At 44.4% G+C, this 21504-nt stretch overlaps 2 protein-coding genes across 6 annotated transcripts in view; one reads left to right on the top strand and one right to left on the bottom strand.

Annotated features, from left to right (window-relative positions):
* NECAP1 (NECAP endocytosis associated 1) overlaps positions 1-21504 on the top strand; it is a 149470-nt gene that overhangs the window by 47644 nt on the left and 80322 nt on the right. The gene's annotated exons all lie outside the window — the stretch shown is intronic.
* TCAF2 (TRPM8 channel associated factor 2) lies at positions 1126-21483 on the bottom strand. 5 transcript variants are annotated; one of them, XM_061472255.1, is made up of 9 exons: positions 21049-21483; positions 13831-13947; positions 12386-13019; positions 9898-10868; positions 8202-8296; positions 6966-7179; positions 5882-6121; positions 3723-4060; positions 1126-2280 (listed from the first exon to the last, which is right to left on the bottom strand). In XM_061472255.1, exons 3-9 carry the CDS (start codon positions 13000-13002, stop codon positions 2035-2037), a joined length of 2721 nt encoding a protein of 906 aa, XP_061328239.1. In that variant the 5' UTR covers positions 13003-13019; positions 13831-13947; positions 21049-21483; the 3' UTR covers positions 1126-2034. The 5 variants fall into 5 exon arrangements, with proteins under 5 accessions (XP_061328239.1, XP_061328240.1, XP_061328241.1 ...); XM_061472256.1 differs by having other exon boundaries at positions 12386-13015; XM_061472257.1 differs by lacking the exon at positions 13831-13947.

Below are 21504 nucleotides of genomic sequence, written 5' to 3'. Positions count from 1 at the left end.
GTGCTCTCAGACAGTGACTTTTTCCCTTACCAGGGGTGTTCCAGAGTAATCAGTGGCCAGCTGTTTTTTCAGTTCCATCCAGGCACAGAGACTATCTATCTAAATTATTATCATGTAAGACTTAATCTAGTGTCACACAATAGGGCTGATTTTTACTGTAGAGGCAAATGCAGAAAGTAACAGTTGTTGATTCATCTATGTAGCCTAGGGTTTCAGTAATATCCTCTGCTTTTAACCCTTTTTCATGTAGGTACAAAAAGAGAAGGTAGACAAACACTGCATACGAGAAAGACAATATCAGATACTTAAGAATGCAACTCATTTGACGCTGAAAAGGAGTCTCATCTAAGTAGTGAATTTTTGGCTTACAGTTTCATGAAAGCCCACAGGCACTAAGCAATGTGAACTATCAAGTTCACAAAGTACGTCGTATCGCCCAAGCTGTACTGTACTGTTTCTTTTTCAAAAAAAGAACAGGGATAATTTACCAGAATTATGTCTGTATATTTCGCAGAGTTCTATTTATTTTGGAGGGCATGGTGCTCAGGTGCTCACTGTTATAGAAGGCAACTTAAGCTTAAAACAATGCTCTAGTTTGGTGTGATGATTAAGTAAAGCAGCTCCCTCAAAATAGCCCAAACATCTGCAGGTTTGTTGTGCAATTCATGAAAAAAAAAAAACCAACCTAAATCCTGTCACACTTAGGTAAGAGATCTGATAATATTTTGAGGATTTTGTTAATGGGCATGAATTCCAACTTCCATTGGTAAACTCATTAGGGATGAACTCTGCTTCAGTAGATAGGGTCAGGTCTAAATCTTTGTACCATGCGAATTTTCATCTGAATCTCCAAATCAGGACCAAAACAGTACTAAAACATTGTCTAAGGTAAGATTAGCCTCTGCGCTTATTTTACTGGAAGAACAACATATACTAGGAAGGAAGAAGAGTTGAACAAAATTTGAAAGACAAAGAAAAATATTAGGCCAGTGAATTAAAGGAAAATCAACCACATCTGGGCCAGAACAAAAATGAAAAGGTGCTGTAACAAATCCTTGGGTCATTTCTAGTTAGGCTTTTTATTTTTTTACTGTGAGACAGTGAAGTTGGACCACATACACAACCTGAAAGTCCACATGATTGTTTTATTTACTGCTGATACACAAGGAATGCGTTGGGACTGGTATGCTATTAGGCTAAGCATTAACATGTTTGCCAGTTCCTGTAACAGCCAAGTAATTGTGAAAAAAGTAGCAAAAACTTTAAGTTCTGTTGCTCCTTGGAAAAGGCTGGGCCTCTGTTTTGATGAACTGTTGTCTTCCTCCTCTCTGACTATAATCAAATTCCCTCTTTGGTTCCACTCTTCTGTCTTGCATGGCATGTATCTTGCTGTCAGGCTATGGCAACTTATGATTGACTTATGCACACAAAGCTGGATGTTGGGCCACAGTCATACAATGTAGGAAGAAATCTACAGCATTTCAGTGTATTGTATAAGCTGTATATAAGCATTATAAGGTCACTTTCATGATAGTAGGGGTGAAAGTTCTGCATACTTAGAGCAATTAAAAATTAGGGATTTTAGGGTAACCAAAACAACAGTGAAAATCTCATGTCACTGCGATTATAACTGAAGAATACAACATCGTGCAGGCTACTATTTACTTTAAAAATCCAGTGTTGTATTGGTATTGCCCTCGAGACTGCTCCAGTGACTGCTCCACCCAGAAAACTTCCATTTTGTAAGATACAGGTTCTGCAGGAACTCAATATACTCAGAATTAGTCCTCCTGAGGTGAAAAACCCAGATCAAAGTTTGTTCATCATTTAACCCTTCAGAAAATGGCTTAGATCATTGCTGATCCACACATAAGATTCAGCTGAATTTCTGTTGCGGGTGACCTCGACTGACAGCAAGAAGCTAAAGCTAAGCGCCCAGTGAGCTATCATGGATGCTGTCATGAGCTATCAACATACAAGGATAAAAAGATAGGCCATACCTAGTATGAGAATCAAGATTTACATCTTTTCCCTTCATAGTCTATAGGATCTCATTGGGTCCTGTTCCCAACTGGGCAGATAGGACAGTTCCACAGACAGCTCCTTCTTGATAGGCCATCCCCAGGCTGTGAAAAATGGAGCCAAGTTCTTATTCACCTGCTGAGAAAACTTTTGTGCCCATAAATTCATCTTAGAAGGGTTGTCTTTTGGGACGGTGGACATTTTCTGGTAGTCAGAGAAGAGATGGATGAACGGGTCCCAACCAAACCCTTCCTGCAACTGATGAAGAAGAATACATTGTAAAAAGAATGAAATTCTCATTTCCCTAGAAGTATACCTGTGTTGTAAGCAATAGAAAATCCCATAGGTTTCTGCAGCAGTTTTTAGAATAAATGTAGAGTTAGATGAACGCATCGAACTTTCAGGCTTCAGAGCATAATTCAGAGCATTAGATACAGAAAAAGACACTTCCCATTACAATGACCTCCTAAAACAGAGTCAAAAGATGCACTGGGAGCAGCCAGAAATGTCACCAACCTATTATACAAGCTGCTGCTTTGAGCAGAGGAAAGCTTCTTCTGCAGTGAAAAAGCATCAAAGAAGACACCAACAGAAAACCTGGAAAGAAGGAGCGCAGGAGAACAAGGAGCAATCAGAAAACAGGAAGCAGAGATTGTGAGCAGGGCATGCTTTGGCTAGGAATAAGAACAAAAGGGATTCAGATGGAAAAACTGCTGTTGCTGTTACAACAACCTACACTGCTGCTCAAGATAAGCTTACTATGAAGAGCTGACTTGGAATAACAGCATGACAGGATGCAGAATGTCTACTCAATGTCCATAGTTCTTTACAAAGCCATGACTTACATCTCCCTTTCTGATATGAAACAGATTGACACTAAACTGCATTCCACAAATTCTCCATCATGCTGAAACAGCTAAGCAGTTCAGCACTTATACCTTAGGCAGAAAAGGTGTAACAGGCAGGTTATCTACCTTTGATAATTTCCTGTTAATATGAAAACTCCTGGTGCTGAGACTAGCTCTGGACTAGGCAGTTCCTATGAGGATTAAGGGAAAGAGGAAAGTGAAAAATCTCTCTTGTATGCTCCTCAAGATAATGCACTTTAATCTAGGACAGGCTTCTTGATTTAGAGTCTTGACCACAGTGAGGGATCCGATTACATGTGCAGGAGGATAAACAGAACCTGTTCCCTTGTCGCATGATGGACTACACTGGCTCTACTCAGAGCATCGGCTGGTATGAACACCGTGCTCTTTGCTATGTTTTGCAGAGCCTAGCCATGTAACTCACCAGGATACTGCTAGAATCCTGGCTCTTCTACACACTTTACAATGTCAAGGGTTTTTTTATCAACTAGGTCAATGTCCTACAGGAAATCTGCAGCAGATTAAAGAGCTGTGCCCAAGTTTGCTCACACTTTTCCCATGCTGTGTAACAAGGAGCAGTTCCTGTTTCCACCCTAGGGAAAAAGATTTGTATGTTGCACTAAGCCCTCTCCCTGAGCGGCTAAGCCCAAGTCTGGCAAAGGAGGGTTTTCAAGAGACGTCAGCATTAGACACTCTGCTGTACACATCTCAGGTGCTTTCTAGACCCAGCATGAACCCAGACTGTAAGCAAACACAAGACATGACAGCTGCAGACATTCTTCTGACACACGCTTCACTGACTGCTCTAATACACCTGCTTTTCCCAGTTACCTGCAGGTATGTCTCCAGAGCAGTCCACACGTTCCAGTCTTTCAACTGAGCACCTTTCTTCAGATACTCTCTTATCCTTTCCTCCCGACACTGTGACTTCAGAGCCCGATGGGCCTGATGCCTGGGAATCCTCAGCACCTTCTCATGAACATAGACAGACCAGAGGTTGCAGGTGGCCTCTGTGGTATGAGGAGGAAACTCCCATCCTTGCTGCTGTTGATTGTGTCCCAGCTCATGGACAGGACCCCAAAGACCAGTAGTTTGCATATGCTTCACATCTAACATCTCCTTCACCGAATCTAGGTGCCCCATGATGGGGTAGCCAGCATGCATCCAGCCTGCAGGAAAGATAGGTACCAACACACATCATAAGTGATCACCCCAATGCCTCTTAGACATAAATGACTGTATATTTTTCTTTCAATTCTCTAGTGCCTTTCCTTCATCTCACAAATCACACTGTATTACCATGAATGAAAACTTTCTTCCTTTGTGAGATATGGAAATACTAGATTTCACCCTAACAAATAATCAAATAAACAGTATAAAGGTAGTACTACTAGAAGGGTCAGTTAAGCACAGTTTTACACAAGCATAGGCTCATGGTTGGACTGAAGTTGAGATTTCAGGATGAAGGAAAAAGCCTGACTATTGCCCACAATCCACCTGAACTCTCACAAACTGAGCACAGTTGATGTCAATCCAACCATGCAATAATGTGGTTCAGCACTCTGGCAGAGCTTGAGTCTTCCCGTGCAGAGTGTGGATACTGCATGTCTGTGCTCCAGTAATCAGCAGTATGGATGAGACACATGGAAGTCACAGTTTGTCATGCTCAAGGGCTGCAAAGCTGGTCATGCTTAAGCCTGTTTTTAACCTCAGAGACAGCTATTCTATAAACAACTTCCTACCATCATGCTAGGCAAGAATCTTGCACTGCAAGGGATTTTATTTATGTCTCCTTGGTGTCTTCATTCCTAATTTGTCCTTATTTTTGAAGTTCCCAAAACTTTATACAAGAGCCACATACCTGAACTCAAACACCTATTGTAGCAGGGGATTAAGCAGTCCTTTACGCTCACTACATAGGGAGCCTACACAACTTTCTTTGTCTACAACACTCCGGTTGTAGAGAACTTACAGCAAGTTTGAGAACATGAATGGCAAGGCCCTTCCTGCAGGAACCATTTAAGATCTTGAGTTCCCTCTTTTTTTCAGTAAGACGGATACATGTATTTAGCAGCCATGAGCACCCAAAAAGATCAGGTCCAAAAATGTGAGTGAAACCATTTATTCCACTCAAAACAGAAAGGAATTTTATGTCTGCAGACTATGATTTTTAAACTGGCATTTGCTCCCAAGTTGTGCAACAAATTCCTTCCATGTGGCTTAGCAAAGGGCTTAGTGTTCATGCCTAGCCCTTGTCTCATTGTGGGATGATGAATTTATCCATCTATTTTGAAAAACAGCTGAACAAAACTTGCATTGCAAAGTTCCACATTTACCATATAATTTGACTATAGATCAAATCCACTCAGTTCAGAACTGGGGAGTTCAGGAGGGGATGGAGCAACAGCTGCAAAACTACAGAGTCATGAGCTTCGACAGTGATACTGGTTCTACTTCTCCACTGCTATCACCTTAGGCACGCATCTTTTCTGGCTAAGCTTTGCTCACAGTAACCACCAATACCTGTGGAGCAGGTAGGCACACACAGGTTCAAGAGTTGGCACTGAATGTGTGAGAACAGTCCTGTGGCTGAGACAGGGCAAAACCAGAAATCAGACAGCTGTCTCCCAGTTGTACTGACTCTACAGTGCACTCAGGAGGGAGAATGAATGAGAACTACACGCAAGTCAAAGCCACTGTAGTCAGCAGCTCTGCCTCTTAACACAAGCAGGCAGAAGAAGAGCTGAGTGAGACAACACTCAGAGAGAGTGGGAGGCACCTGAAAGGGTCGACACATTTTTCAAACCCTGCCTTACCATGTTTTCATCCTGATGAAATAGGTCACAAATTATGCATGGGTCACCGTCATTTAACACCTTACATATATTCCCAGTCTGTGCTTTGCAAAAACAACCTCGAAGGAACAGACATTAATGCTAGAGGCCACTTGTCTCTTAGCCCTTGAGAAGGCCACATGGCAATACACCTACCACATGAGATCTGGACATCTGTTACAATCCTTTCTGGCCTTGGGAATTTTGGTGGTATGGCTGCCAATTTGCTTATTGCCACCATGATCTCGGTCCACAGGGTCAGCAGCGGCTGTGGGTTCTCCATGCGCCGGATGCTGTCAGATGGCACTGTCAGGATGAGATTCTCAACAGCCAGTTCTGCCCAGGGAGCAGGGTAGTGCCGGATACAGGCTTTCCACTCTCTTTCACAGGTCTCCCCTACATGAATAACACAGAAAAGCGGTTTAGCACAGCTCTGACTGTTGAACATGCTCCCAGACGTTAAGCTGGAGAAAGAGACCACGGTCACAAAATTCTCTGGGAAAACAGTATGTGGTAGTTGCATGACTGGGGGTGGTGGCTTTTAGCTAGTTAATCTTTATGCTGCGCTTGAGAAGTCTCCTCAGTCTCTTTAATGGATGGGAAACAGAGAGAAAAAGACTGGCATATAACAGAGTAGTAGCATAGCTAGAACAGATCCGTGTTTTCTATCTGAGAACAAGAAGTATCAGGCTTCTCCAGTGTTCCTTGATGACCTCATTTCTTCTTCTTCATCAGAGATTTGCTGTTTCATGTAACAACCCTGGTTTTCTTTAGCTGACAGAAGAGCAAGAAGAAACAGTGTAATGGAAGAGACACTGAGAGCAACATAGGAAATTCAGCAGAGATTTACTGTAGAGACTAGAAATGGCCATATGGAGGCACAGTAAAGCAGGCAGAAGGCAAAGCAAGCTTTATTGAGACAGAGGGTCAGCCTGTCTCCTTCCAACACAATGGTTTCCACCGGAAATGACAACTCCAACATCCAAGAAATGTTGGTTTGGACAAACCCTGCCCATTTTGTGACAGCTCCTTCACCCATCTCCTGCCATGTAACAGGCACAGCGTGACTAAGTCCTGGAATCCCAGAGGACAACGAAGCAAGGAAACTAAATATGGATATTCCTAACCCCAGGCATTTCTAAGATATTCCTAAGCACAGAATCATCCTTTCTTTCAGGCACAGGACAGCAGCATCCTTGAACAGTGCTAAGGAGAAAGGCACCAAGGTAAACAAACCTACCAAGCTTGAAGAAAGGAGCTCTGACTGCCCCTTCCACCGTGATGGGCACTTTTCCCAGGTTGCTCTTTGCTGGTACTACGATGTAAATGAGACCACCCCAGAGGCAGGAAACAGTCTGTTTCTGGCTGGCAATATCACATGTGCGTATCACCACTGGGGCCCGTTTCAGCTCTGTGGCATGAGAGAGGTCATCTGTGTGACACCCAATCTGAACCTGGCAAACAGGAGGGTAGAAACAGCTGGTCAAAGGGCTCCAAGTGTGACTTGGCAGACTGACCACAACACCTTGAGTCATCTGCTGCAGCACTGTCCCTGCAGGGCACACACACAGGAGGCCTTCCGGCCTAGTGCAAGTTTTCAGCCTGTGGTGACAAGAAGCAGCAAAGAGAGTGAAAAAAACACTGGTGAAGTTTAGTGCTATCCCTATCTCAGGCGGTCTTACAGCTATACTCTCATTATTACTGGCTCAACTACATCCTTCACCAGCAGTTCAGGGTACTGCAGTGACATCTGTCGTTGCATTGTACTTGCATTGCTAATTCCTTCACCCTTCACCAGCAAGAAAGTCACATCCTGTAACATATGAGCTGGAGAGATGTGATCACTATTGGCTTCTTTTATTCTGCCTCATCCTTGCTCCTCATACAGTAAACCAGACAGCATGTGGCTGTAGAGAAACAGAGAGAAATTGGAGAGAAACAACCGAGTTTATTTTCCATGTCAGCTGCAGGGAGCTCACTGCAAAAAAATATCCAAGCAGGTAAGCATTTATCTGCTTGTTCTTTGCAGAGAACAAGATTCCAAGTAACCAGTTTATACCTGATCTGGGTACATCTACACAGCAATAGTGACAGCACTGTGCAAGCACCTTATGAGAGATCTGGAAAGACAGAACTAAATTTGATGCATAGAAGGACTCTATGTATCTCAACCTTGAAAATCACCTTGATCAGTTCTCTTTGCACAGTAACAGCAAAAAACTCCAATACAGCTGCCTTCAGGCAGCAGCCACACTCACTTACCCTGCCAGCACACAGAAATAAGAGGAATCCAACAGGAAAGTGGGAAACAAGGTGAAAAATTAGCCAATTAATAAAAAGTGCCACAGAGTGGCAGCAGTAGGACATAACTGAAAAGGCAGCAAAACCAGTGATAAAACCCTTCTTGGTGCTATTTTTGAGTGCTCACCTGACAAATACATGGGTATAAACAGAAGCCAAATTAGGGACAGCTTACCTTTAGACCAGCACCCACCACCTGGCAAGGGAATGATATAACTGCTGTGTGTCCTTCAGGGGCATAGAGTCCTGTACTCCTCCAGGCTGTCTTACCTAAAATGTAAGAGAACATAGTCTTAAACAGCCAAGCACTTCTTCATCCTGATGTTACAGATTCCGGAGATTTCAAGCTGCAGTAGAAGATTCTTCATTCGTTTTATTTTCCCTTGCTCTACACTCACAGAACTGTCTCATGTTTTAGCCAGCCTGTCAGAAATACAGTTTTAATGCAATAGGGTACCAGTGTGAACAAGATCATCACACCACTAGCAAGCAGGCCCACCCAAACTTGAACCTCTGTAAATGCCAAGCTTAAGTGTGTTTACTAGTATCTTTTAAAAATAATAATCATCATAAACAAAAAAAAAATAAGAGAAGAAACCAAAAACCCTACACCTCTCCACTCCCACCCTCTTACCCTAAAGCCCTCAAAAGAGGTGCATATTGTGGTGCTATTAAACATGTCTGAAGTTGTAATGGTCATAAAACATTTCCTAAATAACAGACCAACACTGACATTGCATTTTTCTTTACTGACTGGCCCAGCACCAGGAATTTCTGTTTCTAGCTGCCTGAAGTTATGAGAAAGCCTAAAATGCTTTGCTATGCTAGGTGTAACTGTAAGATGAGTATCCCACCATAACGCTACAATTTATAGTGGTTTTAGACAGTCTTCCCATGGAAATGCAAGTCTCCTCTGCCTAAGTCTCTGTAAACATCTGTAAACATCTGTAAACACAGAACAAAACTGATTCATCTCTGTTGTACTGATCAGGCAAAATCCAATCCCTAATTCTGACATAAAGTTTACTCAAGCATATTTCAACACAAACAGCAGGAGTCCTAAAAAAGAGCTGAACTGCCATAAAGCACCCAAATGACAGCCTTTCCTGCCCTCTAAGAAGGCAGGATGGTTTTGTCAAGCAAAACCTAATCCAAGGAAAAGTGCGAATTAGACCATATCACAATGTTTCACCAATTTTTCTCAGTTTTGCTGAATTTGCACCAAAGGCAGTTTTGAAACAGTGTCCAGGGTTTCCTAGCATTTCTTTCGTTTATGCAAAATGACACAAATTCTGAGCATTTCTGGTCAAAAATACTGTGCTCAATCCAATATATTCAGCCTCATTTTCACCCCGAAACCAGACCTTCACTCCATCAACTGTGCTAACACAAGCTGTGAGACTGTGCTATAACTGGCTGAAATTATCAAGATAAAAACCAACCCTGTTGTTCCTAACTCCTACCTCTTTGTAGGATGGCCCCATGGACAGTTGTACCAGCACAATTATGGCAACAACAACCTGCAACATAGAGACTACAGTTTCTCAAGGAAGCTTTCTCGCCAAAGTTATTGTGCTGTCCAGGTACCCTGAGGCACCTCTGATAGGCGGTTCTTCTGCCGCAAGTGACAGTGCACCAATACTGAAGAAACAGGGCATTCATGGGGTGTTTCAGAGTGCTGAAATCAGGACTGGTCACATAAGGAGCCTTTCTGCCACTACACAGAGGACAGCCTCCTTACAGTGAAGCCTACAGTGAAACCGCACATCTGTGCTCATGTTCAGATGTATGCAGACACATGGACGCTGAGGACAGACATCCCACCAATCCCCACAACAGGATGCCAGAAAGAAGTGAGATATACTCCTCACCTGGGTTTGTGCCATCAATTTCCACAGTGATGGGAAGGGCACAGACCCCAGCAGCAGATTTCTGCACTAGGGCTGCACTGTCTGTCATGGTTAAGGACAGCTCAGTTGCCATGCACAGAAGAACTGCCTCTTTGGAGTTGCTCTTGACAGGGCACTGCTTGCTGACTTGCGGGATCCCGCTTCTCCGAAGCACTTTGGTCAGGATGCGGTGGAGCGAAGCATACGCAGGGCAGTCATGGACTGGGATGTGCAGAAAGGCAGCACAGTCTTGTGCTAGCCTTTGCAGCCAGTCCTTCATGGGGGCCTGGACCTCCTCATGCTTGTCTACATGCCTGTTGAAAAGAGCGAGTGCCTTGCGGAAGTGGTAGTGCTCCCCAGGCCCCACAGGCAGGTACTTAGCTGCCTTGGTGCTCTGCCCCAGGATGCTCAGCCCGAAGCGATTCAGGATTTTGTTGCCGGGATATTGTGCCACAGCAGCTTTGCCGCAGTTCTGGGAAGCCCAGTACCAAGCCTGGCCCCCGATCAGTAGGCCACCTCCCTCTGCCACAAAAGCGTGAACCCTCTCCGCCTCTCTGATGCCATGCGAAGAGCAGCAGTACACACTCATGTCACCTGTCAGCTGTGACACCTGCGACTTCACCTCTCCCTGAGAGAGGAGGCTACACAGTTTCTTCAGGCTGGCATCCACACCCACCAGCCCCTTTCTCCCAGCATCCAGCCAGCAGATAGCATTGAGCAGGAATGTGGACAGCTTTGGGGAGAACAGCTGGCTCTCATGGCTTGCCACCACAACACGGCCTCGGCCATAGCGTCCCGCAGCTAAGAGGCAGCGGTGTGAGCTGTCCAGGCAGAGAGGGAAGCAGAGTTCGCCGTGTACCAGTAAGGTGGAGGGTATGCCCCCAGTCACCAAATCCAACTCCAACACACCATTCAGGAGAAAATCAGCATCACGGCTGAGGTTGGCCTGGTGCCTGCAGAACCAAGAGAGGTCCAGATTAGCCGCAGCCTCAGAATCTTTTGCACAAAAGGCCACCTTGCACAGCTCACCCTCTTCTTCTTACTTATCCTAGTACCTCATGTTATCAGTTCTTTCATAAAAAATAAAATATCCACCAGTACCTAATTTTTCCCTTTTTAAAGCCTCAGTTTTTACAGCCAAGCAAATCTGTAAGGATCTCAGGACACATTTAAAAGAACAGAGAGAAAGAAGAGGTCAAAACAAAGTTTCGAGACCTATGAAGAGCTACTTGACAATCTAAATACATTGCAGAACTAAAAAATCAGAAGACCTTCTGTATTGTTTAAAATGCAAATGATGTGGGAACTGGCACATCATTTATCTCATCATTCTGTTATCTCCTAAACAGAAACTTTCTCCATTTACCCTACCCTAGTCATTATGAACTAGGCAAGCCCAAAAGATTTCTGTGTGTCTTCTCCCATCCTCTGACACTGTTGAGTTAGGCCAGATGGGCAAGATGGACAGGCAGACACACAGCTAGAGAAATAGCAAGTGACTAGAAGATGAATCACATAATCCTCACATTACTGCTAGTTGGCTTCCACAATATAAAGAGATTATACTGTGTAAGGCCCTCTTATCTCTGCTATTTCCAAATGACTCCTGTATGTTACTGTGGAGAAAGACATGTTAATTACTTTCATTTACTTTGCTTACACTTTCTCCTGGTTCTGCCAAATGTGGTTTTTCCCCAAAACCTGGAAAAAATCTGTTGTTATGTGGCCACTACAGCCAACTCAGTAAGAATAAACAATGCTACCCTTCTGCATGCCCATAGGACAGGAATTAAATCTGCAGCTTTCCGTCGGTTATTACTTCACTGAGGCTCTTTGTCAACACAGTATGTACCCAGGCATATGGCACAGCACCTGCCTCAGACAAACTGGGAGTATGGAGATTTCCTGCCCACAGCCTGGGTCAGGAGCTGAGAAGAGATGTGGCACCCAGCCCACCTCCTCAGCTATTTGCCAGCCCCAAGGTTTCACTTGCAGAAGGTGAATTTCTGTAAATAACAGGCTAAACAGGTTTAGCAGCTGCCAGCCACACCCCGGCCCAGAGGGCTAGCCTGGTGCTCCATCTCCAACCTGGTTTTGAACTGTGGGAAACTTGCCCTGAACCTGTACACACGTGCTGGGAGAGGGAGAGGTACCTCCTCCTGTCTCCATGTTCTGTGTTGTACTCAGACACACTCTGTCAGGCAGTTTGCTCTAAAAGATGGCTCTCCTCTTCTCCTTCCCCTTCCAATGAATTCCCCAGGCCTGGCCCAGCTGTTCTAGAAGCAAAGACACCTCACTTTCTGATTGCAGCCAGTGGAGAGATCCCCCTTCAATTAGAAAAAGACAGTTGTATCCCATCCTGGCTATTCAAGAACCATCATCCTCATTTCTCACCTCAAGAATCTTCTATGAACACCTCACCTGCATAACCTAATCAGTTGTTTAGATGGAGAGCAATTCAGATACTTACGGGACAACTAACGGGATCTTGGGAATTTTCTTGGCAACTTTGAAGATGCCTTTCTCCACAGCATTTCCTGTGAAGTACACACCAGCCACACTGGTCACCTGGTTCCCAGGGAACTCAAACAGCACCTTCTCCTTGCCATGTTGACTAGCCCAGTACCAGGCTTGGCCACCAACAAGCAGCCCTCCACCTTCCTTTAGAAAGCCAATCAGGTCTTTTGCCTGCGTGCAGTCATAGGCCTCCATACAGTACACCCCCAGGGAGGGACTAAGCTCTGCCCCAACGTGTACTTTGGTGCCAGCCCTGAGTAGCAGCTGGGAGAGGGAATCCAAACGAGGATGGACCCCAACCAGGGCCTCGGGGGAAGGCTTGAGCCACTCCACAGCATTTGTGAGGAACTGGAAAAACTTGGAGTCCTTCAAGATTCCTTCATGGGAAACAACCACCATCCGGCCCTTCCCATACAGTGAAATGGCAATCAGAACCTGCTTCTTAGAGCTCAAAAGCACAGGATAGGCATCCTCTCCAACAAGCAGCAATTCACAAGGAACAAAACCACCAGTGAAGTCCCATGGCCCGACACCATTTACTAACATCTCATAGGTGGCAGAGGGCTTCATCTTCAGGTCACACCTATCTGGTGGAGAGAAGACAAGCATTCAGTACAGTATGGCTCAGCAATCACAAACAGCTGTAGCAACCCTATAGAGTCATTTTTTTGTTGTCTAGTAGGAACTCCAAACACATGGCAATCATTTACTGGAACTGGCTTCGTAGGCACAACTTTTCCAGAGATTTGAATGCTTTTTGTTTGCTTGTTTGACTTTGTTATCTAACTCTTTACAATTTAAACAGGAGTGACAACTATATCAAGATGATGGAGGAAAAGAAAGTGATTGTTTCAATAAATTCTGCTATGCATCATGGAGGGGAACAGAGAAATGAAAATACTCACTTTCCCACTAATGATTTATACAGAGCGGGAGAGTGCCAGAGGCTCCAGGAAGTCTACAAGAACTTGCCTGATAGAGGTGGTTTACATGGAAATAGCCAGGAAGTTAAAAGACCTTATCAACACAATACATGGCATAATTTAAACATGCAGTTCACATTTTAATTCCTAATTGGATACATACTGAGCTGCACACAGTTGCTGCGAGATGGTATTCCAAAACTGTACCTCTGATTAGGCACTATAAGCTCCTGATTAGTATTAGGAGGTGCTGTGAGTGGGAGGAGAGGCAGCAGAAATTATGGAGACAACCAACTCCCCTGGAATAACTGTGAATTTAAGTCACAGTACCTAGAAGAGCAGGTTTGAGCATAGGAGATTCATGCCCTAGTTCCCTGATCCAAAATGCCCCATGATCTCAAGGAAACAATTTCCCTCTTCTGTAGCTTTGTTTCACCTGTTTTCCTATCTACAAAGTAAGGAGAGTGGTACTGACCTCGACTGCCAAGCCCTTTGAGGTCTGTGGGTCAAGTGCTCTATTCAGGCTTCCTCAGTTTGAAAGTTTAACTCGGGTCTTCACCAGTTATCTTCTACTGAGCCTGGGCGGCTGTGACTGTGAAAACAGGAAGGTTTTGAGGCAGAGTACGGCCCAGTCACACCCAGTTCCTGCCATTCAGGATTCACAAGGCTGACTTGGAGCACAGTGCCTGTGGCAAGGGAGGGAGCTGCTCCGGGGCCTGCCCGGCCGTTTCCCTGGCAGCACCATGCCAGCACTGGAGCTGCATTCTCTGATCTTCAAATGCATTTCAGATATGGCTACCCTGAAAGCAAATTCTTGGCATGCAAACACAGGGAAATAGAAAAATCCTTGGAGAAGCAGCATCCTTGATTTGGATTTGTCAGAAGCCACAGGGTGCTTGGAAACAGCAACCTGATTAAGAACGACAGTACAATTCCCATTGCTTATCCTCCAGACATGCCTGCAAGCTCCGTTTTTTTTTCACCCAGACTCTCGTGGGACTCCACTGTTGTTTTACATAGGAATTATGAGTCAACGCTGCTGATTAGCATATGATAAAAATTGCACTGCCCAGTAATTTAGTGCTGGTTTGCTAGCTTAGTCTGAATTCCAGCTTTGTTTCCCCAGGTTTGAATAAGCCCTACATTTAAAGGCAAACATAGAGGCAAACACGAGGTCTAAGTGGTTTACGTTGTTTTACCAGGAATCATGCAACAGAGTAGTGACACAGCTTGGGAAAATACTAACGTTTTTTTCTGGTGGCTTCTGTGGATTTGATACTAACGTACTGATACACTGACCCTACTGTAGAGGAGAGGAAAATCAGGTGGGTAGTTTCAGCAATTCATATTCCACAGAGGACTACCCTACAGGACTAGGTTTGTAGTAAAAAACAATCTTTACTTATTAGCTCACACCCTCCTTATTACAGGATTTGAAAGCTAACATCCTAAACTCCACGCAAATAAAACGATGGGTGCTCCCTGGCATTTTTCCAGAACAAAGTGTGGTTGTCTTGGCAAGGATTTGAATTCTCTCTTAACCTGAATGCAATTATCACCATGTAACAGAATTCCCAATTTCTGTGTAATCACAGTTTCACTGTTTCCATTGTATTAACCATTTTAGTGTGGAGAGAAGGAAGGAAAGAGTACTCATTAGACCCTGAGCAGACACAACTACAGGTGAACTCCTCTTTCTACAGAGAAGGAAGAAGACCCAGCAGGCACAGATAACACTCGTGTTGAACAAGAATTGTAGGATGCTGCAGAAGGCTGAGCTGTATGTCATGTTACATAGGAGGGAAACAACTATTAGAGCTGTGCGCAACACAGAGGGAAGAGAAAGATCTTCGTTCCTAGCTGCCTCCCTTCCTAACATGGAAGTGGAAGCTCCCCATGACTGTCTTGAATGAGTTAAAGATTCAATTCCTTGTCTTCTCTCCTGCCCCTGCCACCTCTCACATCCAGACAGATGCCACATCCATTTCCCGCAGATCTGAGAATATTGAGAGTAAGTATTGGAGCATATATTTATAAATCCTACCAGATGACTAATTCTCTCCTAGTCTTTCTTCTGTCTCTGAAAATGGGACAAAATTATGAGGGGACGTACTTGGGCTTCATTAAATGCAGAATTCAGAATGCATCATCTGCTGCCCAAGAAGCCATCATACCCAGGCAAAAGGGATGTGGTACACAGGAAGGTGTACCCCTTGGTACACTCAGGAAGGATATCTCTGGGAAAGACATAAGCTGGGGGGGCTCTAAGGGTGCATAAGGGAAATAGACAATGTCAGGTGCTCGGTCACTTTGGGGCGAGTCTTTGAGGTCCTTGTAAAGCCTGTGAGGATCTTCATGAGTAAAAAGTATGGGACTATGTGATATCTGAGGGAAAAGACAAAAGGCACAGGACAGCCACCAGGTGGATCACTTGTTAGGAACACAGGCAGCCTAAGCAAGTGAGACAATTCCTAGGGATTTGGCTGCTCTTCTAAATAGGGTGACTCTTGGGCTTTCCAGTCTTTCCTATCTTGCAGATTTACAGTCTATCTGCCTGCACAATAAGCAAGCACCAGGTATGCTTCAAAGTCTTCAGGACTGAACATCTCAGGTATGCTCTGCATGCTTCTCAACCCTTTTCAACAGCTCTGAAAGCATAAGCACTATGAAGCCACCAGTGGGGTAGGCTAAAGCAGTAATCCCTGAAATGTAAAGATCAAGCAATGTTCAAGAAGGGTGGTGAGATGAAGCAATAAATCAATAAATTCAGGTGCAATGGATTGCATGCAAAAGGGAATACAACATTTGAACTTCGACAACCTTTCCTGAAAAACTGCTCGAAGCTACTGTAAAAAGAAGGCACCTCGTGGAGATCACAGAATCGTAAAATATCTCAAGTTTGAAGGAAAACACATGGATCATCAAGTTCAACTCCATGCTCCTCACAGGATTACTTAAAATTAAACAATATTACTAAGAGTGTCATCTAGATGCTCCTTGAACTCTGACAGGCTTGGTGCCATGACCACTTCCCTGGGGAGCCTGTTCCAGTGACTGACCACCCTCTCAGTGAAGAACCTTCTCCTAATGTCCAAGCTGAACTGCCCCTGACACTACTGGAAAAGTGCAGTGGAGAAGTGTGAGGCAGCCAAGCCAGAAAGCTCACATGGGAAAGATAAATTTAGAAAAAAATACACCAAAAAAAGCATTTCTAACGTTATATAACAAAAGTCAAAGAAACAAAGCTAAATACAGTAAAGGGAAATAGAGCCAAAGAAGAAGTAAACTAGGTTGTAAATTAATGACAACTCTAAAATTGGGTCAAGAAAGCAATTACCAAAGGAATTTCTTATTTTTTTTAACCACCACAGCATTTAGTTATTAGAAAAAAAGAAGTACCTTTTTATTAAAAATGCAAGAGAATTGGTCAGTTGATTTCTAAGCCTAGTAAAATGCTGCTGTGCCATCTATGGACAGATGTCTATACAAAATCCTGCTGTTTAGTATTTTTAAAAATCTACATCTGTGATCTAAACGGCACAGCACATATCACATAAATGAGATTACCAAATAACAGTAAGCAGTAGAAGCACAGAACAAATCAGAACCTTACTAGAAAACAATAAAAAAAAAACAAAAACAACAAACCAAACAAGATTTTGCCTAAATGCAAGTTCTGTGGCCTGTAGTTTTAGAAAAGTGTTGACATCTATTGGTGAACAAGAAGCAGAGCAGCTCAGAAACCTCCCGGAACTGCAGACACAGAGCCCTTTTCCAACCCCATTCTGCCATGTAACAGCTCAGATCATTTCCCTCTAAAGGTTGCTGGGTTTTAAAGCAGGGGATGAGCGTAGCAGCATTGTTTTCATTTGAAAAGGAACCCAGAAGAGACCTAACACTCTTCGCACGTGGGCCATGATAGTCTACTATAGTCTGCAGTGATGTGGCAAAATATAAGGAAAATCATAGAATCATAGAATAGTTAGGGTTGGAAAGGACCTTAAGATCATCTAGTTTCAACCCCCCTGCCATGGGCAGGACACACAGCTTTACCCCTTCTAAACTAAAAAGACAACACAGGATTTTGTTTTGCTATATACTGCTGGGGAGAAAGGGAAAGCAGGGATTCTGGGACAGCCCACTGAAGCTGGGAATGAACAGGCAGGGTGTAACTCAGGCAGTGGGCAACAGTTACATCCTTATTGGCCTGTCACAGACATGTCACACAAACTAACAGCATAGGATTAGACTGATGAAGGCTTGCACCCTACTGTGAACTTCAAGGAAAGCACTGCTTACTGCAACAAAATAATATGGAAGTCACATAAACTTAACATTGCTCCCTCTGTCCAATCTGGCTTTGAGCATGTCCTCACCAGACTCGAGCCACACTGTGTCAAATTGCGTCTTCCCTGGCAGCTGGCATCAGGGGTGCTCCTGCTCATGGCTGTGCTGTTGGTCCATCTGCCAGTGGGCAGCTAGTCTGATTCGGCAGAGTGTAATGGCTTCTGTCTATATTCCTTTCTTATGCCTCATTCTCATCCCTTTCAAGCCAATCAAGCATGAGCCCAGTGCTCATGATGAGTTGGGCTCAATTTGTGTTCCAATCAGAAATTAATATTCAGGGTTATTCCCTTTTTGGTTATTCTGTGACTTGTTATCTCATATTGTTATCTTTGAGCTTGCACAGACTTGTATTCCTCTTATCGATCTTTGTGGGAGTCTGTGGTGCCAGCTTGATCCACACAACTGGGCAAGTGAAACTCCTAGCCACAGCCTGTCATGGCAGGGCTTTGGTCAACCTACACAGTCCAGTGACTTGACCTATGACATATCTGAAAAGTTGACCCTTTGACAGCTGACCCCAAAGGTCTTTCCTTCTTGATGGGCTAGGCCACCCTGAGTTCTGCTCCTGCCTGTGTAGGACCTGCCAACAAAGCTACAGCTGAGCTGCATTGCCCTACATCATCTTTCTGTGTTTTATGTTCAAACCTTGCTATCTCCAGCAACTTTATTTAAACCTGTTCATAAATACAGCATGTTGCCGACCAGTTTTGGATAGCCTTCATGTCCTGGGAAGATGTTGAAGATTCTTGGTGCAATTCCTTTGGTTTTCAGGACATTTAACACCCAAGCTATTCTCTGATTTTTCAGGCAATCACCTCACTTGTCCTTTTGCTCTGCCTGAAAGCTATTGCCAAAATTCTCATTTTCACCTCTCCTGAGTGTACCCATTGAGTTCTGAAATCTTTCCTTTATATTCTTACCACCTTGCTTAGCTACTGTCTGTAGTTGTCTGTACTATACATCTTCTGAAAATAAACCTGACATGATATTAAGGCTCCTTTGCAATGCTACAATACTATAAACATGCCTTTTAAGGCTTTAAAGAAGCCTTAGAAAACAGGGCAGACTCTTCTAACCTATTTTCTACCCATACATACCCCTGTGAAAGTATTACAGCATTGACATCATCTATAAAATCCACAGCCTTTTTTCTGCTGTCTCTGTCCCCTTCTCCACAAAGCCCTTCACATACAGCCCACTTTCAACTTTTGTCTGTTGCACCCTAAGGGAGGCCCTTAAGCAGTATCTGAGCAGTCCTTGAAAAGTTACTAAGGGACTTAACCTGCAGTACTGGGTTTAAATTACTTATCTAAGAGTTTGCATTACTGTGCTAAAAACAGGCGAATGGCTGAAAATATGAGATACATAAAACCTGTAAGAGATCTTCACTAAAAGCTCTCCTTTCCTTTTTCACTATTTATTACTTTCCTGAATTTGGTTCTAGCACGTTTGCCAGTTGTAGCTGATTTAGAGACATTTCTACAAACTGCAATTTTTAAATGCTGGATTATTAAGTATTTAACTGAAAAAGTACTAGTCTGAAACAGAAACTTCATTGCCAACCATAAAGCAGATGACCAGAAAAATCTTACTGAAACCAAAACATAGTTTGCATGGAGACCTCAGAGCATCATTCCAGTACCTGAGGATGCTGGAGAAGGACTCTTCCCCAGGGACTGTAGTGATAGGACAAGTGGTGACAGGTTTAAACAGGGAAGTCCAGGTTAGATAATAAGGAAGAAGTTCTTCACTGTGAGGGTGGTGAGGCACTGGAATGGGTTGCCCAAAGAACTGGTGAATGTTCCATCCCTGGAGGTGTTCAAGGCCAGGTTGGACAGAGCCTTCAGTGACATGGTTTAGTGCGAGGTGTCCCTGGCCCATGGCAGGGGAGGTGGAACTAGATGATCTTAATGTCCTTTCCAACCCAAACCGTTCTATGATTCTATGATATAGTTGGTTTATTAGAGAATCTAGGTGAAAAGAGAGGTCAGATTTGACATATTGGGAGTGCAGAGAACTTGTGTGTTAGTGCTGACACTGGAGAATGTAAATTCAGTACCATACAGATTCATTAGTCAGGGGACAGATAAAGAAGTATCTCATGTTTTTGCTATGCCTTCCCTAACAAGACTTGCTGGAGCAGAGCCAGCTTAGGTGCTTTTGTGTTCCTCAGTATATTAGGGTCTATGCACAGAACCAGCTCTATACCACCTACAGATTTAACCTGTAACCAGGTAAATCATCCATGTTAAATTGCAAATTGACAGCAGTAGAAGCTTCTAGACTAAATGCACCCAGAAACCACAACTGTTTTTTTGCCTCTCCACCTTCCCCAACTTACTCAGTTTGAAAGTGCACTAAAGCGTATGTTTGCTTGGGGTTGAAAAGTGTGCTCATTTTCAGGGGAAACCTGCAGATTTCGCAGTTTACACCCACTTGCTAAAGTAACTACAGATTCTTTATTCAGGCTCTTCTGCTACTGCTTTCCTTTGTCATCAGCAGAACCCACCTGAGACTGCTGTAGTCATTGTGCACCGAGCACAGATGCAGCTTTATAATGGCACAGAAGAACTCCAGGTTGCATGCAGAGTCAGGACAGATGTAACACACACGCTCGCAGAGCTATCTCACATACTGCCGCCAAGCTTTCTGCAGCCTTTCCACGGACCCCTTCTGAACTTAGAGGTCTGCATTGCCTTAAGACAGCAGAAACGCAACTCTGGAACACTACCCACAAGCCTGTGAGCCTCTTCCCTTTTGCCTACAGTGACCGGCTTTGTAACCGAAGGCTCAAACATCACACCGAAGTTGCAGAAGCAAAAGACGCATCAGCAGCCATCTGTTCTGTCCTCTGCCAGCGGCAGGGGGGGTGTGCGGTACATCCGCTGTTCCGCAGCGCCAGCTTTTGTGGTTTTAGACCCGACGATGCGGTGAGCGACTGCGGCAGGCAAAGGGACCGCTGTGAGCCTGCCTGCTCAGGATCTGTCGAGAAAACGGATGAAAGAGAAGTTCAAGAAGGGCCGGAAAGGCGCCGCCTGATGCGGGGAGCCAGTGTTAATGGATTGCAGTGGGAGATGGAACGCCTGTAATACTACTTTGTTATGTCCGAAATAATGGGCAAGGTCCTGGTCTGATTCTGCATCACTTGAAGTTGGAAACTACTTGGCCCAAAGTAGCTTACAACCTGTGAGATTTGTACAGATGCTGAGTAACCCCAGACAGAATCTGGCCTGCTAATTCCTCTATGCTTGCACTAATGCTCTTCACATTCAGAAGTAGCATCTCTCTACTAATGGATACCCAAATCCTGCACCAGCAGGTCAAGGCACGAAATGGTGTTACTTACCCTGGTGGAGCTCACGCTCCGTGCCCTGAGCATGTCTTCACTTTTCCTGGTCCGGAGTAACCAACCGTTTTTAAACACACGGTTTCTAGCAGGATCCCCAGCCCTGCAAGCCAGGGGATGCCCGAGCTTCCCAAGCTTCATGACACGTTGCTTCCATGCCTGTTTCTGCGTCTGTTCTACGTAATCATCCACAAGCGTGCGGTGGATGAAAAAACGAGCCCATGCATCAGCAAAGGACTGCTAACACTGAGGAAGGCTGCTCTGAGTTAAGCGCAGCCAGCGCTGTGAAAGCGCGCCCACCCTCTCTTCTCTAGTGAAGAAAATGCCCCTTACTCGCCATTTCCCCTTTCACAGACACCGCGGCGATGGCGTATCTGTCCCCAAGGGCAACATACACTTCCTGCCCGCCCCCTGGCACTGCCGGGCGCTTTGTGGCAGCCCAGCTGCCTCTCTAGA

The sequence above is a fragment of the Pezoporus flaviventris genome, unplaced genomic scaffold (genome assembly GCF_033815535.1).
Source record: "Pezoporus flaviventris isolate CSIRO_AGI_PZ_B2104156 unplaced genomic scaffold, CSIRO_AGI_Pfla_v1 ptg000070l, whole genome shotgun sequence".
Taxonomy (NCBI): domain Eukaryota; kingdom Metazoa; phylum Chordata; class Aves; order Psittaciformes; family Psittacidae; genus Pezoporus; species Pezoporus flaviventris.
The sequence above is the reverse complement of the archived record's forward strand: the minus strand, read 5'-3'. Positions and strand labels throughout refer to the sequence as shown.

Bases quoted from the DNA above. Each gene is read 5' to 3' on its own strand.
- TCAF2 (XM_061472254.1), bottom strand. From the start codon at position 13,041: ATGCTTGTCTTCTCTCCACCAGATAGGTGTGACCTGAAGATGAAGCCC. The intron at 8,297-9,897 runs GTGAGGAGTATA...CTTACATTTTAG, and splicing joins AATTGATGGCACAAACCCAG to GTAAGACAGCCTGGAGGAGT. The intron at 6,122-6,965 runs GTAGGTTTGTTT...TTATTCATGTAG, and splicing joins AGCTCCTTTCTTCAAGCTTG to GGGAGACCTGTGAAAGAGAG.